This window comes from Chaetodon auriga, chromosome 24 (assembly GCF_051107435.1).
Source record: "Chaetodon auriga isolate fChaAug3 chromosome 24, fChaAug3.hap1, whole genome shotgun sequence".
NCBI lineage: Eukaryota > Metazoa > Chordata > Actinopteri > Chaetodontiformes > Chaetodontidae > Chaetodon > Chaetodon auriga.
Genome location: NC_135097.1, coordinates 10,035,032 through 10,052,241, shown reverse-complemented (window position 1 = coordinate 10,052,241; position 17,210 = coordinate 10,035,032). Strand labels below are relative to the sequence as shown.

At 41.1% G+C, this 17,210-nt stretch overlaps 1 protein-coding gene across 25 annotated transcripts in view; it reads right to left on the bottom strand.

Annotated features, from left to right (window-relative positions):
• ptprda (protein tyrosine phosphatase receptor type Da) overlaps positions 1-17,210 on the bottom strand; it is a 348,556-nt gene that overhangs the window by 47,485 nt on the left and 283,861 nt on the right. For all 25 annotated transcript variants that reach the window (XM_076724731.1, XM_076724735.1, XM_076724734.1 and 22 more), the window contains 2 exons: positions 3,820-4,008; positions 1,826-1,843 (listed from right to left, as the gene is read on the bottom strand). In XM_076724731.1, the coding sequence (XP_076580846.1) occupies positions 1,826-1,843; positions 3,820-4,008 (207 nt within the window). The remainder of the gene's footprint in view (positions 1-1,825; positions 1,844-3,819; positions 4,009-17,210) is intronic.

Genomic DNA, 17,210 nt, shown 5'->3' with positions numbered 1-17,210 from the left:
ATAATTAAACAATATCCAATAAACTGCATGAGTGAAATACTACATTCTTGTATCTGCGACTCTAAACTCTATGTTTTAAAGTTAATCCCCCATCATTATCACAGCCTGATCCTCTGGCTGAGGCAAAAATGGAGACTGTGTTATCCTACTATAGGTGAGGGATAGCTGCAAGTGGTAATCATGCAAAACATTGCAATACAAATATATTGTTCCTCTTAACAGGCCTAAAGTAACAACAAGGGAAAAGAAAATAACACATTGTCAACCAAATCCAAAAGAAAAGAAAAGGAAAGGAAAAACAAACACCTATGATATCTTCTGTCTATAATACATTTGCCTTGTGGATGACTTCTTTACAGAAAAAAACTGATTACTTATAAGGTTGTAGGGTCTAAAAAGACACTCATCCTAACGCCAATGTCAAAAAAATGCCATAATTTCACTTTGAAGAATAGGGCCAAGCCCTTCAATATACAACATGTCACTGGACTGGTCAATATGGGGATGAGTGATACTGCTTCAGGGAAACATGGATCAAACAAAAGAGGTTTACAGTATAAGAAAGCAGCATAACAAGGGAGGACAATTGAAAGAAAGAAATTTAGGTATGAATTTTAGCATATTCAATCACATATCAAGAGTAACATTCACCTAACAGAATAATTTGGGACTTCATCTAGGTGAAGTAACTTTCAAAAAAAATGCAGCCCATACAAAAAATCGAAAAATGCTGCTCATATATGTGGAAAAATGTTAATTGAAGTAATATGTAAGGCAAAACCAACATATAACCCTCTGTAACAAAATTTTTGACATGCAAATCTTGGCAAGAAATGTATGTCGGCACAACTTACAACCTTCTGACAACCCTTAGCTGAAAAATAAAATGCAATTGTATTAGAAGACAAAATTCAAAATATCGGCTTGAGCCGACAAGAAGGTAACCAACCACTGCTTTAGCTTGTGAAAGCTACAAAAGACACCCATAAAAATCCACCAATGGGATCAGCAGTGTGGTGTCACATGACCAAGGGAAAAATGGCTTTATGCATCAACAACTCTCCAGCTTCATGTCACACGGCAAAAATGAGCCAATCAGGTCCTCGCCAGACTCTACTGTTTGCCTTCCCCAAACCCTGAAGAAAAAAAGTCAAAAAGTAAAATAGTCTCCAAACCCAAGAAAAGTAAGAAAAATAGGTGAAAGAGAAAAAAAGCACCGTAGAAACTTTATCAAAAAAGTGGTTGTTTGGGCTTTTTTGTAGAGGTACAGGAGAGGAAAGCAAATAGAAGAAATGGAAAAAAATAGTTTGCAAAGATAGAAAGAATTCTTTGGGAGAAAAAAGCAGAGGAGAGGCAATGTTGTCTTCAGCATGCCTGCGTGATTCCACAGCATCTGTGCATATTTTTAGTGCTGAACAAGAACAGCTAAGGGGGAAAAATGCTTGGTTGTTTTAGTTGGACAAAAAGAGGGACACATGATTCGCTATGGCCAAAAAGAAAACAAAAATGAACGGAAAAAATATAGTTTAAAAAAATAATTGTCATTGGATATGCTTATTTGAGCCAGGGCAAGCATATCACAACTGAGCTAAACAGGCTCTTGAAACCAGAATACAAAGGAGGAAATAAAGCATAGACAAAAAGATGGAATACAAATTTAGTCAACGAAACAGGACAAATAAGAAGGAAGGTCCATATGAACGTAATGGGATTTGGTCTTGGTAAACAGGACAAAAATGGAGGTGATTCGAGTGAATGGATGGGTTGACAGCAAGAATGAATTTGTATTATTTTCATTCTGTGAACGTCAGTTCAGCACTCTTACCTCTTATTGGTGTACCACCTGGGTGGATAATATGAATGCAAATAAGATTAGAAAGAAGAAGCATTAGTACGAGTAGATAGAGGCTGGGGGCTTTGGAAGAAGAATCAAATTAGATTTAACAGGGTACGTAAATAAAGGTACTAGAGGAGAGAGAAAGGAGAGAGAGAGAGAGAATAAGAACTTTTCTGTACTCTACTGGCAGAGAAAGACAGGATTCATCATAGAAAAATCATAGGTCAGAGAGAAGAACTTGTACATTGGTGTACCACGGGGAGGTGCCATTTTGGAAGTGGCAATGGCTTCTGAAGACCATCTACTGAAGGGAGAGACTTTGAGGACTTTGTGTATGAGATTGAGAACAGACATGTTTAAAAAAAAAAAAAAAGCTTGATCCCTTTGCTTGATCTGAGCTGGTCACCTCCCTAAAAACTCCTGAAATTTCCATTCCTACTGTTCTGGTGTTAAAAGATTAAATAAGTGAGTAAGTGGTGGGTCAGTGAGTGAGTAACAAACATGTGAGGACATGTCATTGCCCAGGTCAGTATATGACAACGCTAAGCTAGGCTTTGGTGATCGTAATCTCCAGATACAGGTGAAACTAGAGCTGGCAGTGGTGGGACTTGAACACCTTGGGGTGAGGGGGAGAGCGTGTGTGTGTCTGTAGTAGTAATCCTGCAACTAAACTATCTGTTAGTAAAATGCATGCCATGCATTTTAATAGTTGTTGGAAACATGGAAATTAGTGGGGGGTGATGTGTGCTTTAGAGCTAAGCACTTACCAAAGGATTCTGTAGATTTAAAAATATAGAGAGAAGAAAGACAGCATAAGAATATGATTATATTCTTTAAGTTTAGTTAACAAGGTTTCGTTAATGCTTTAATAACTCTACGTGAATCAAAGTCGCACATTAGAAATACGGGTTAATTCTACACAGTTCTGTTGAAAACAAGTCAGCAAGGAAGTAAGGTTAACAAGACGGTTTAACAAAGGACAGCTGTGAAATCTGTGAAGACAGGTGGTCAAACATACAAGACTTCAAATCTGTGTGTTGCCGTTAGCTGGCACAGAAAGCTGCAAGCTATGATTTATGTTAACATTTTTTTTTAAAAATAGATTAATCGCTTTGGATTGAGATATTGAAATCAAACTCTTGATATTCAGGTCAATGGGTATATTAGGGTGTGTCACAGGCAAATAAAAACAAAACTGGCATCTATACATTAAAGCAGGGGCAGTAAAATTCAAAGAATCAAGGGGAAGGGAAAAAGCCTTGTGAAGTTTTATGCACTACTGCGGCTAATTAGTGTCCAGAATTTGACGTTTCTTTTCTTTAACCTGAAGAAAGTTCTTATACGAAGCAAATATTTATCCAGAGGAGGTTTAATGATCCCTCTCTCAAAAGAAAAAAATTTCAACAAATGCACAAGCACAACGATTAATTTTCTTTTTCTGCACGTTTCCCTATTTTAAAATCACGTGTTTTCCTTAGCAGATTCTGAATGAAGCCGAATGTTGAATATTAATCGTTTAAAAGAAGGAGAAAGGAAAAAAAAAAAGACATAAGAAATGAAGAGAATGGATCCAAAAAAAAAAAAAAAATACTGCACCAATGCAGTGGAAAGGAAATTGACACAAAACAGCAAAGGAATTCATTGTAAAAAGTCACAGCAGTGAGCAATGAGGGCAAAAGTTAGGGCAGAAGCCAGCAAACACAGAGGGGGGAACAATCCCAACAGCCCAATGAAAACACTGGAAGACAAAGGGAGACGCACATACAGACAACACACACCGGGGCGTACACAGAGTAGAGGACAGGAAATAGTAGAAACAATGCCATTACCTACAAAATGAAAAGCCAAATGAGAAGTTAAATTATGGGAGGAAGAAGAAGATGACAGAACAGAGGAGACAACAGGGGGAGCAGATCAGATAGAGGATAACAGGAAAGAAGACTCCCTGTTTCGCAATTAAGTTTTCAGCAGAGGAAACCTACCTGATCTGAGCTGCTTAATGCGTCCATTGTTGTTAGTGGTGTTGACAGGGAGGAAGTCTTTGAACCAGGAGATGTCAGGGTCGGGGTTGCCGCTGGCGGCACAGAGCATGGTGGCGGTGCGCGTTCGCTCCACCACTTTCAACTGTGGGCCCATGTCTATGGTGGGGAAACCAGGGGGCAGCTGGTCCTCTGGAGACAGGTGGAGAGACATTGTAGCAGAGGTCAGATTCAGAGAGTCAGTGGTCCTCCTCAAACTCTGTGCAGAGCTCGTGAGGAGGGAGTGCCAGAGGAAGTTATATTCAGAAGGGCTGCAGAGCAACGGAGTGAGTCAAAGATAAAGCAAACAGGAGAGAGGTGACGGGAAATGTCTGCAATTTTTGGCCACTGGTCGACGAGAGTGCATAGCGGCAAGGAGACAGTAGAGAAGCGAAATAGATGGTGTTTGTTACAATATTGAATCTGTCGATAAACCTCAATTATTTCTACAGCCGTGATATTTAAAAACGGCTTTTCCTGCCCATATTTGGTATTGACAAGGACACGGAATGAAGAAAAAGTGAAAAAACAACAGCACAGTTTAGGCATCTGCAAGCAATGTGAAGCTCAGAATCACTTAGCCTAGCTTAGCATCAGGACTAGGAGCCTGGCTCTGTCTCCACGTAGTCAAATCAGCCAAACAGCACCTCTTAAACTCGTTGAATTATTAACATTTTATGCCTTCTTTGTTTAATCTGTAAAAGAAACTAAATGAAAAAGATCAATTTGTGGTTTCTAGAGAGGTTATGATGGGGAATACTTCTTAGAGTTTTACACAAATGAGATGTGAGGTGATAATCAGGGAGGTTAAGTGATGCTGGTCGGTGGGTTTTGTTGCCCTTGGACAGAGCCCGGCTCGGTGTTTCTCCCTGTTTCCAGTCTCTGTGCTAAGATGACTGCCCAAAATGTAATTCTGTTCTTTTAAAGACAGAAAAAAAAGAAACCATAGCAACGCTGGCTAACCATGTATTCAAGCAACGTGGAGCTTTGAAGTTCTTTGATGATGGCAGGTGGCTGTGTTGTATAAGCTGTCTTGTTCCTGCCTGTGTCTCAGCTTACCGACTAAACAAGGGCGGGCTACATCTTGCTGCTGTTTGAGATGTGAGAAAAGATAATTCGCATTGCTCCGTGCTCTAAACATGCTCTTTTAGCAAAACAAAGAAAATCAAAGCCTAGAGCAGCTTTGTCTGAAGCTCGCCGCTCTGAACGGGAAGTATTTTTGGCTTGCAGCGAGTGATGTTCTTTGAGAGGGCGCAGAGTGGAATATTCCTTACACACCATGAGATCTCCATATGCAAAACGTCTGCCTCTCCGCGACGTTAGCTAAGTGTTAATCTGCAAAACAAAACCTGCTCATTCTGAATGCCAATGAGGTTTATGTGCACCTTAAGTTTTCCTTTCCCTGCTGTGATACGGCTAATTAGTGTCTTCCGTTGCTCTCGTAAACGGCACCTTTTTGGAAACACTTTCTTCATTAAATTTTCATGAGGAGACATCAGTCTGGAAACAGCATTGAGATGCCATAGCCTGCACACAGCCAAACAACAATCATGGCCGCCTTCCAACAATGCTTTTGGGTATCTGGCATGAGAAACCACCTCGATGGATAAATCTTCTCAGAAAGAGACTGTATTACAAATGAGTGACTTCAGACTGAACTGCAAAACTTTCCGACGCAACTCCGTGTCCCTGCCTGAACTGACATGTGTTTTGACAGTGATGGAAGGATATTGTTTGCTGCGTGTTTTATAAACAACCAATCACACAGCAGCATTCTCTTTAGTCTTTCACACTGGTTAAATGGCTTCCAATCCTATATAATGCGTGCTTTCAACACCTGGTCATTTACTTGGCATTTGCACACTGTTAGTTATGCAGGACATCTTGGCCCATGCGTCCTTATTTGGTTCATCACTGTAAGTCCTTGACATGATGTGCAAGATATGTTATCGTTATCCATTTCAGCATCCATTAAGGTAATGAGAGATGCTCAGGCTTCACTCTTGTTAAAAGCTCGTAGGTGTCTGGCACTGGGGTACTTGTTTGCGCAAAATTGATGTGCTGCTCATTAAAACCGTAACCACTTAGTTCGCCTCAGTTTCACAGGCCCTGTTTACACCTGCCATTAATGTGTCTTTGGCGATCTGATCGCAAGTGAGCTCTCTAAGTACATCACTTCGCACCTGACACAAGAATGTGTCTCCACATGCGTCTCGAGTGACCACTTGTGATCGGATCCCACTTCCCCGCTCTATATGCAAATAAACGTGTACATCGTTTCAGTTCGCAAAGACCAAATGCATTGTTGTTTTTAACTGGCGGGAGGCAAAAACGCACCTCCTGCGCCAAATGAAAATCAGCTTTGTCGTTTATAACAACATCGACAGTAAAAAAAAGTGAAAAGTTAGGTTTATTAAAAAGGTGCTAACACGCACTAAATTGTGCACTGTGATCATTCACGTGGGACATTTCCTGTATTTTTTTGCATTTACGATCAAGACATATTTAAAGAGTGCTCAGATACATCACTTACAATATAAATTCTATTTAAGATTTAGTGACAAAGTGTGTTCTCCAGAGGGAACACAGTGCATGAAAACCCCGCATGAATAAGAGCAAACGTAACAAGGAAAAAAACGTTTGCTTGTATCAACTTATCTTTTCTAAAAGCACCGTGTTAACAATCATCAAGGAATGAAGGAATAGTTTAATGTGAGAAACTGCACTTTCAAAGGTGCTCATTCAAATGGAGAGAGACAGGGAGGTGGAGGAAAGGAATTAATTGTACAAGGTAGCTCCTGTCCAAGCTCCCTTCAGCCTGTTCAAGGTCGAACAGACAATTAGTCGATTCTACAGTGAGTCAAAAGTATACCTGATCAAACACAATAGCCAGAAGCAAGCCTAGGCGCATGGATGCGTGTTGAATATAGTAATTGGATATGACAATCCATGCGAACTAAAAAGCAATTCCTGTGAAATTGCAATGTATTCTAAAACAAAGTGCTCAAGAGATCATAATTTAGCTGTCCTTTCAGAAGCCAGGATTGTTCTCGTGCTGCAGTATGTGGTGCCCCAGGTTATTCAGCTCGAAGGAGGAAAGATGGCATGGGACAACATTCATTTTAAATTATAAATGGGTAGCGTAGGTCAACAAGATTTTCAAAAACGGTATAAAGATAGTATTTATGCTCAGACTGCTGATTAACGACAGTATGATTCACTGGAAATGTGAAAAACATGGATAAATGAGGCTGCATCAAATGTACAAAGGGCCCTTTCACCAAACCCATCTTCCCTCACCTATAGAGTGCACATGTTACACGATGGCAGCCTCTAACTCCAGTGCAGGCAGCTAATATGACTTAAGGCAGTAGATTTAAAATTAATGATCTGTTACAAAGGTTTCTGGCCTTTTGAATGCATTCTCGCTTCGCCCAGAAATGCATTTTACAGCTGCCTTGTGCGCTCATCTAGAATGGCCACAAAGTCATGACATCAACCGGGAGGCATCTTAAAAACTTTTCTGGCATAGAGCGCGAGATCAAGATGCAACAACAAAAAGAGAAAAAGACTAATGAATGAATACTTTGACGTTCTCAAGCTCCGTGCAACTCTAAGCTATACCCTCATTTACTTTACAACAAGAATTGCCTTTGTGATAATAAATAAAGGGAGGGAAATTGAACACATTTGCTCGCGTGTGCTGTGATTAACAACTCATGTCAACAGAGCTGCTGCAGCGTTTTCCTTACAAGGCCAAGAGACCAAAATGAAATCAGATTAATCACTGTTTAATTTGAGCCACGAAATGTTTGCCGTACGTTTTTTGCAGACGTTGGGTTATTGGCAACGTGCTGAAAGTAAAGAATGAAATAATTAATCAACCAGGGGCCAAGCGGCGAGCAGTTTTTCCCAGTCATGACTCCGGAGGTTGGTTTTTCGACTTGTGGTTACATAAATTATCCGCAAGGAACTACCTCATTACCACTTCAGGAACTCTGAGCTGCATCCTGTTAAGAGTGGAAATTGGAAAAGTTTGCCTGTTGTGCATTTGTTTCTGAATGTATGTGTTGGGGTTAGTATACAGTATGTGCTGTATGACTTGAACAAACAGTACCAAGCTACCCTGCACAGTTTATATATATATATATATGTGTGTGTGTGTGTCAAAACTGAAAGTTGACATTAACCCAAAATAGGAGGTTTTAGAGATTTCCCCCACTTCCTCAATCTATCGAGCTGAGAACTGCAATCTCAAGGACAGTCGAAGACAAGGGCAGTTTCTGACAGACTTTATGGGTCTTTACAGACCCATACTGTATATTCAACAATGGATCTACACACTAAATGAGATGGACGGGAGAGAAATGCTGAAGTCACCTTCTACAGAAGTGCTGAGCACTGGTGCTTGATATAAAAAGACTCCCAATGACAATTTGCACACATTAGCCACTGCCAGGCTATCAGGCCATATGAGTGTGTGCGGTGCCAAGTATGGGAGGAGTATAAAAAGGACATTGGCTCAAAAAGTACCTCAGTGAGCAGATTTTTGCTGAAGACATAAGGCCACTGGACATAAACTCAACCCATTAGCAGATTATATCTATTGATCACTCCTACAAAATACGAGCGCGAGTGAAGTCACATTTGCCTTGTATGACAACAGCGGCCGTTTCAGTTTCTGAAATGTTGCTCAAGTGCAGCATAAATTCAGCATCATTTGGCGTCATACTGCAGTTGCTCCAAATGCACACACACACATGCACGCACACCCTCTCTTCAAAGCAAACTTCTCACCTGCTGTGGTGTAATGGCTTGAGTGACAAACTCAAGTAATATCCTCCTTGTTTGGGCTCTAATTAAATAAGCCTAATTGAGTCTCAACAGATAAAGGTAGCATTCAAACGTGATCTGTTACTGTTTACATGTTTGCTCAGTTTGTGCAACACCAAGGCACTCGTATGTGTGTGTGTGTGTGTGTGCGTGTGATGTCTGAGGTAATGTTTACAAGGTCTTGCAGGACTAATGCAGTGATATTTATGGAGTGGAATTCATTAGAAGGATAGTGGAACCACAGTTAAACTAGAGCAAGGATTTCTGGTTGAGTTGGATATCTTGTCAGATGTTGACAGCTGTGGGTCACTGTGGCTCCAAAACCAAATTAAAAGCATGTTCCTCTGTCCTGTGTCACACCTACAGTATACCTTTCACTGCATACAGTGTTGCCAGTCTTTATTCGGTGCATGTTGGACTGAACACAGAGCACAGGATTTGGTCAAAGCAATTACACAGTGAGTTGGTGTTGCCAGATATTTATAGTCTACTAATATTGCACGTATTGAGAGGTCCAGTGAGTAGGATTTAAGGGGATATATTGGTAGAATGAGCCCGTTTTACCTACAGAAGGAGCAGATCCTCTTCCACACTGGCTCCAGAGAGCAAGTTTTTGTGTTTTCAGTAGGTTCTCTTTAGAAGAGGTGCTGTATGCTCCTAAATCCCACACACTGGTCCTTTAAGCTTGTGGGTTTATAGCTGGTGGTATGTCTGATATTTAATTTGTAATGATGATTGATATTTACCTGGTGTGCTATGACACTGACATGCAATGCAATATTGTAAAATGAGTGACAATCCTTATTGTGTACTAAGACAAAAGCAATAAAATCTGCAGAAAATTGAGTGCAAATCTGATTAAGTCAAATTACGTGAGATGTGGATGCTGTTTTATGTCACCGAAATCACATTTGGCTCCAAAATTACCCAATAAATACAAAGGAATTTGAGAAGAAAATAAGCCTTGGTTGCACTGGACTTTCCAAGTGAAGCCATAAAAACATAACCCTTCCGGTCACATTCTGGCTTAAATTCTGTGGTTGCTGCACAGGGATTGGATTCAGTCCGACCCTTTTCTTCCCAAGCGGAACAAGACTTTTCACCCCACGGCTGAGGTTATTCTTCAGGGAAAATCCCCGCAGGCCATAATAAGATATATTTGTTGGACATATTTGAGTGGATACAATCTCCTCAAAGAGGCTGTCACAGGTCACTTGCTGTGGCGGCGTGGTGGAGAAAAGCATTTGTCAAGACATATTGTTGTTTAGGAATCCCTCCTTGCCAAAGATGCTGGATTATGGAAGTGTGGGAATTTGGGGCAGATGTCTTCAAGTATGACACTCTTACATTTTACGCTCCTTTTTCCTCTGCCCTAAAGATTATTCTTGCCCGGTTTATGAATCAATCTGATTCTCCCCACCCCTTCCAAGATAAGACTTCAGCCAGCACAAAAAGACGAGCCACAAAACATTACCCGTGGAGTGTGACAGCACTGCTTATTTTTCTCAGCAGCCTGCGCCAAAGTCATTTTTTTTTTTCCCCACCACACCATAGCATATAATTTGAAGTTGAGGGACACTGATTAAAGGTCTTTCCACACTCAAAAATCCAAAAGAAGTGAGAAAGAAGATGGGATAATTCAGCAGGGTTAGGCTGCTAATCATGTTAATCATACAGCACTCTTGCTGTTCACAAGGACGCTGTTTGGAACCGTTTCATGGCTTGCTAATGCATTAGGTAGATTGAATTAGGATATGGTGTTTTCTGAACTACCAAAAGGTAATTAATAAGGAAAAGAATTGCATGTGCACAGTTTAAGATGAATGATGAAATGCTTGTTGGAGTGCAGTAACGTCAGAAAATCAAATCAAATCTCGACACAAACACAGATAAATATTTAACCAAGAGTCTCTTCGTGCAGACATCTGGTCTTTGTGGCATTAACTTTTTTTATTTTTGGAAAATGAGGTTGTTGATTTGGAACGCATTAACACTGAAACATTGTCCATTATAATTTGTTTACAGTTCTCTAAAAATTTGTTGCAAGCCTAGTTAATACATCCGTTCACAGACGACCTGAATCCTCTTCAACAAAATGTTCTGTTCGGCTCCTGTTCAACTGACGTATTCAATTATTTTTTTTTTCCTTTGGCATGGGAGAGGGAACTGTTAATTATGCTTTTGTTTTCACACAAACAAAATTACTCAACCAAACGTAAGAGCTCTTGATTAACAAAGGCAGACAGCAATTCCATTTTGTGCCAATTCTATGACGGCATCTGTTCTATTTTTCTTTTTCCCTCTCTCTAATGTTTCACCACTTTCACCCACGTCGTTGCTGATTTCCTTGCTCCAGTAAGGAGCACTTTTTACAATGTGGTAAAAAGGTGTATTTTTTACAATCTTCCACCTAATGATTGACGGGGCCTAAATCTTAGCCCCCCCCGCCACCCCACCCCTTGCTTTATCAGCTACCTGCAGCTTGGTTAAACTATCTCGAACTTGGACTCAGACAGAGTTGCTTTACTCAACACTGCATCCATCATTCTGCCCATAAACTTTTGCAGAGGTCAAACTTGTCCGCACATGAGTTTTTGACCATGGGAATAGGACCGTTTAATATCTTGTCTGTCTTCTATCTCTTACATGTTCTTATTTGCACTGTAAACACACAAACATTTGATGATATTTGTGTAATTTACGGCTATATTATTTCTAGATTCTATATACACAGTCCGTCGACGTAGACCTGGATTAGATGCAACACTTTTTGATAATTACTGCTGTACACATGCTTGGACATTACTATCAGCATGTGGCTATTTCAGCACTGCCTTGGGTAGAATCCTTAGAGTAGTTAAGATGCAAGCGATGACCCTTATCATTAAGGATGTAAAGTAACAGTTTAATGGGGAACAAGTCAGACAAGCATCCAGGGTATAAAAGCACACGTGCATCGCTGCTGAGCAAAAGGAAGAAATGAAGAATTGAGATGTCTAATTTTTCCCGAAATGCCCTCAGAGATTCTAAAGCCTGTATTTATCTCATTGATACATCCCAGTGCTGTTTGGCACATATGTTGTCCAGTTTAAATAAGATTAGGTTTTCCCCTAGAGCTTCCTTTGAGGCAGATTTCCCAAATAAGCCTCCTGGCACCTGCACAAGGTAGATATTGCTTAACTAATCCAATAATGGAAAACAAAATGCTCAGCACTTCTGTCTAATAAGGTACACGGTAGTCTGAAAGTCCTTCTTGTGTTGTTTTTTTTTAAGGGTTCACAGGCTAGTGAACTCTGAGTCAACCTTCAAATTGTTTTCCAACATGGCATGTATCTGGACTGATGTGGTTTTTATTATTGCCCAGACTGGAAAAGACTCAAGAGGAGCTCATATGTGAGTGCACGTCCCAATTATATGCCTGGGGCCACAGTTCTTTATGTTCCGAATAGATTAACTACTATGAGGAAATGTTAAGTGACACAGCGTGACTACTTTCCAGTTTAGGTTTACAAATGCGTCCATGCAGGACTTGCAGGTCAGAACGAATCCTGTTGCATCTATCAGAGTGCTGGAGAGTTCACATTTATTATGAAAGCCCATGATCCATTCCTCGCCCCTGAGGATACAAATGTATTTTTCAATCTTCACAATAATGTCGATGGAGTGGGTAACTTAGAGAGAGGCATGTGTCTGCTGTTCGTGCCAAGGCCATGTTTTCACATGGGAGAAGTCCGTCATTTATAAACCATCTCATAGATATGAGGGTGGGTGATTTTAGGTGAAAACAGTTGTCGTGTACAGTAGTCTCTGTTATGTTCAAATGAAAACTAAATGGTCTACCCACACTTTCAGAAAAGTAGAACATCAGCGACATATTTTTTTTTTTTTTTGCAAATGTTCCCCAGTGTACTGTATTTTGTTCAGTGAAAAATTGGGTAATTCAGTGCAGCAGAAATCAGCAGTAAGAGTGCAGCTGGGCTGATGAAAGCATGTTTAGTGTATTAGTTGATTCTACAGGTATAGAGCACGCTAATGAATATTACTGTGAATTTGCCACAGTTGGCGTTTGAGCCAACTGTGGCATTAATTCTAATTTACTGTAATAGAGTTTCAAGAGGAACCGGCCCACTCTAGTACAAAGTGGCATTAAGTCTCACTAGCTTGGTTCCTCTAAAAGGTAGTTCAGTAATTTGCTGAGCAAATACAGTCTCTTTGAGAAAACTTCTAAAACCCGAGGGCAGACAACAAGGGACCATCTCGTCTCCACTAAGAATTTATTTTAGCCAAGTTGCCTGAAGGGACAAAATAGGAATGGATTGTGAAATGCTATCCAGTGCATTCCTTAAAACTCTGTTGATGAACATCGGAACGAAATATAGGAGGAGGAAGGTGAAGGCGTAGAAAGCGCCTGTAACCCGAGGTTCATGGCACTCTGTCTCTGTGAAAAATAGCATCCTCTCCTCCTTTGCCCTGCACTGATTGTTTCTTCCATAAATCCCCTTTGAGATTGTATAATTAATTGAATGCTGCTTATTTGTCATTAAAAACCCTCGCCTAATGCCTGAGATTATGAGGAAACCATTGTAGAGTCAATCTATTAATCATCGGCCCCCCCCAACCCCAGAAAAACCTTCACACATGAACAATTCGAGCCGTTCCTCATTCTGAATGACATTGGAGAACTAATAGTAAAACTCTACGTCGACATGCTGGTATGATGCTGCAGCATTTCAGAAACTAGCATGACATTTTCTTTTTTTGACTCTTAGTACACCGCGTGCACACCTGCAATGGGAACAGCTATATTGTTGATGGGATTCAGTGATGGCTCTATTAGTCCCTTTGGACTGACTTGGAAGGCCGTATAGATGTGTGTGGAGCTCCGTAGAGAAGCAGCTGTTGGATATTGGTTGGAATTTGGGTAGAATTTGATAGAAAGTGGCGGGGAAATGGGATCCAGGTCAGAAACGGCTGGAGTTATGCTTTGAAATGACCCCGCCTAATGTTCCTTTGAGCCTGCCTTCCCCCATAGACAATTTTTATGGCCATCGCTGCTGGGGCAGATTGGATCAGCCAAGCAGAGGGCATGCAACAGAGATGTACGCCACTTCTGGCAAAGCGCCCCTACTCTCCCTAGGCCCCATGTCATTCATAAACATGACGGATTAGCTGTGATATTCCTCCATTTACAACATAAGCGAAGGGAGTGGGAGGAAGAGAATGAAAGCAGAGAGTCAGTGTTAGTGTCGGTTGCCCCTTAGGGGTAGTGCTAAAATGGATGGGTAAAGAGGGAGATGAAAAGGAGAGATGAAGCAGGAAGGGCGGAGAGGGGGCCTTTCTCTACAGGCCTGGCTGGGCAAGCAGCAAGGCAGGCAGGAAGCCAGGCACAAAGCTCCATTTACGCTCAGATGCCCCCCCCTTGCTTTACAGACTACACGTCAGCTCAGCCAGATGTACTGTTCTGAGTAAAGATCACCTAGGGGGAAGGTGGGGAGGAAGGGAGATTTCAAGACCTCCTCTACTTACAATCACGTCTTTCTTCCGCGCTCCGATTGTCTTTTGCGTTCGCCTTCGCCGCCGACCTCATCTGCTTCGATCGAGTCGCGGCTCATCCGAGACTTCAAAAGACGCCGATGTTAAAGACCCTCCCTCGATCTGTCTTTGTCTGTCTCCCGCCTCCTTTGCCTTCTGTCCCTCTCCCACCCTCTTCAGGATTTCACTTTGCATATTCCATTTGCTGGTTGTTACCTTGAGCAATGATTCCATTTACTTCAGAAAACAGTGCCCCATTTATTTGGAGATGGGGAAGGCAAAAAAAAAAAAAAATACAAAAAAATTCTGCTCTTGTCATCTTATCTGCCATCAGCATTTTTTCTGTTATTATTAGTAATATTCAAAGGAGGAGGAAGACGACTATTTGACAGTGCTTTGAGCTATTTGCCAAACACAAAGCTAAAATGGATGTTGCTTATTCTCTCTCAGCTCCACCTTCGGAAGCCTCTTCTTCTTTTTTTAATTTCTTTTTTTGAAATCTTTTTCTTAACAGTCCATCAACCCTCATTTGATTCTCTTGAGTGCATTAAGCATTCACAAATAAAGGGGACGTGGCAGGGAATAAACAACCACACGCTACCTTTTCCTGAGAGACGCCTCCATTCTCGCAGACACTCCTGTCACTTTGAAGCATATACTGCCAGACATCTGTTCTGTTTTTATGTTTCAGGCTTATTCATTGTATATTTACCCTCTCACCACCCACTTGGGATGACTATACGAGGCTTGATGTTTTAAAAGTTCAATAAAGTATACGTTTGCATGTCAGCGTTCATCATAAAATAAAATTAAGCTACTTGGGTTGAGTCATTCATTTTGTTTTTTCAGGGGAGGCTGATCGAGGCCAGGAGCTGGAGCCAGCACGGGCTCAGGAGAGTGTCAGCGACCAGGTGAGTCTTCCGACCGGGCAGGAAAAAAAGACAGAAGGCAAAACTGTGCGACGCTGAGTTGCTTCATTAACCTTCATGTACTATACATTCATAAGCAGGGGGGTCAGTTTGATCAGACCGGTGTTGGATTGTCACGTGGCGAATCATCTGTGCGTTTACAGAAGTCTGTGTGTGCTAAGAAAGCTGTGTAAAGGAAAAAAACGACCCTGCAGGACTGTTTGCGTGTGTGTGTGTGGAGGTGTGTACCACTTTAATAGCAGGGAAGCATCCAATCAGCTGTCAGAATGTTTCCACAAAATCCTCTGAACTTTAATCACTTTTAGGATTTTGTGCATGACAGTGCCTGATAACTTTATGGGTCACGACCATTTGAACATGGTATCATCAGACTCAGACAAGTACTCTGGGAGACGTGCGGTATAAATGTCTGAGGAAGCCGACTTCATGCAAGTTCACTTCCTCCTGAGAAAGGGAAAACCTAGCACCAGCCATTTCAATTATTGATACGGCTAAAAGCTTGCTACAGGAGAGGGGAGTATAGAGATTATTCATGCTTGCTAACATCCTGCAGAGAGGACCTCTTGCCTCTCAAAGAGCCCTAATGGAAAACGGGGGTTATATCAGGCTATTCAAATTTAGCAGACAGGCATTCTCCCCGAAAGTGACTCTGGGAGACGGTGGGTGTCGCAGCAGGCAGTCGGCGGCGTTATTTTATTATGGAAATGACTATACTAAGGCCACATGTCTTGAGATTTGACAGCTGGGTTTACAGCTGATGTAACTTGCCATGAGAATATGCAAGGTTTTGTCCCCTTTCTGTGCAGCTGTAGGACTTCTAATTAGTCACTATGCTCATATTAGCGGTACCGAATGTATTAACGTATAGACAACTAATTACACCCAAAAATCAATTCTTGCCACATCACTTTTTCTCAGCGCAAAGTTGTTTGGTTGTAATTAGTGAGCAGCCTTACACAGCTTGAAAACTTTCTCAAGATCATTAGATGCATTAAGGATGACCCTGCAGTACCCAATTAATCTAGTAGAAAATGACTTTTGAGTGCAGCTAGGATCAAAGCTACTAACATTAGCACCCCTCGACTACCTGGCTCAGACTTATACACTGCTCATTTTATGACCTCGTGCTGCATCCAGTCCAGCCAGTGGAATATTCCGTGATAATAATGTGTTCTGCTCTGCCATATAGAACATCATGTCATGTGCACAAATCTGTGCAGAAGTCAACAGAATGTTAGCATGCTAACTGAAGGTCGAAAAGCCATGCTCTGTTATGTCTGCGCTTGATTATGGTGATATTGTATAGATGCTGTTCCCTGCACTTTAACACTCTTGACTCTATGCACCACAGTACACTGCACTTCATCACAGTTGATGCATTTCTCACTCACCTTTGCATCTTATACAAAAGGTGGACTGGGGAAGAGATTGCATGTTATTTGTTTATACAGGGCTGGGTGTTAAAAGGTTAAAAGTTTTCTATCACAGGCCACAAAATTGTAGCATGAGTATAAAAGTAGCGCAGTTCATCATTTAAACAGGGATGTGACTAGCAAAGGACATTAATGTTGCATATAGGGCATCATCCAAACCTTAACAAGACATGCTTGCAGGCAAACTTTTTCTTTATTTGCCTCACTATGTCCAGATGTTACACTTCAAATGAGTAGTAGGCTACAAATCTCAATAAATGTATATCATCATACATGCAGTATTATGTTTGTCAAATTCATATTAATCGCTCATATGTAGATGTGTGCAGGAGATGTGAGCTGTGTCTCTGCCACCACCTTAATGTCAGACTTGTGCTGCTTTTGGATGTTCTTATTTTACAATATTTTACTCTAACAAACGTGTTGAAGTTGAAAGATCACATGCAGGAAGAAAATAAGAATATACTAATTATGTAGGGTAAGTTCATTTTAAATGTAGAAATATGACTGTTACAATCTGCAGAAGATAAAGTATTTTGGTTTGGCTTCCCTGTTCCAATAGGGTGGTTGTTCCCTTGGAATTGTGGGAATTGGTGTTGGATGTATGAACTCTACATCAAATGTGCAA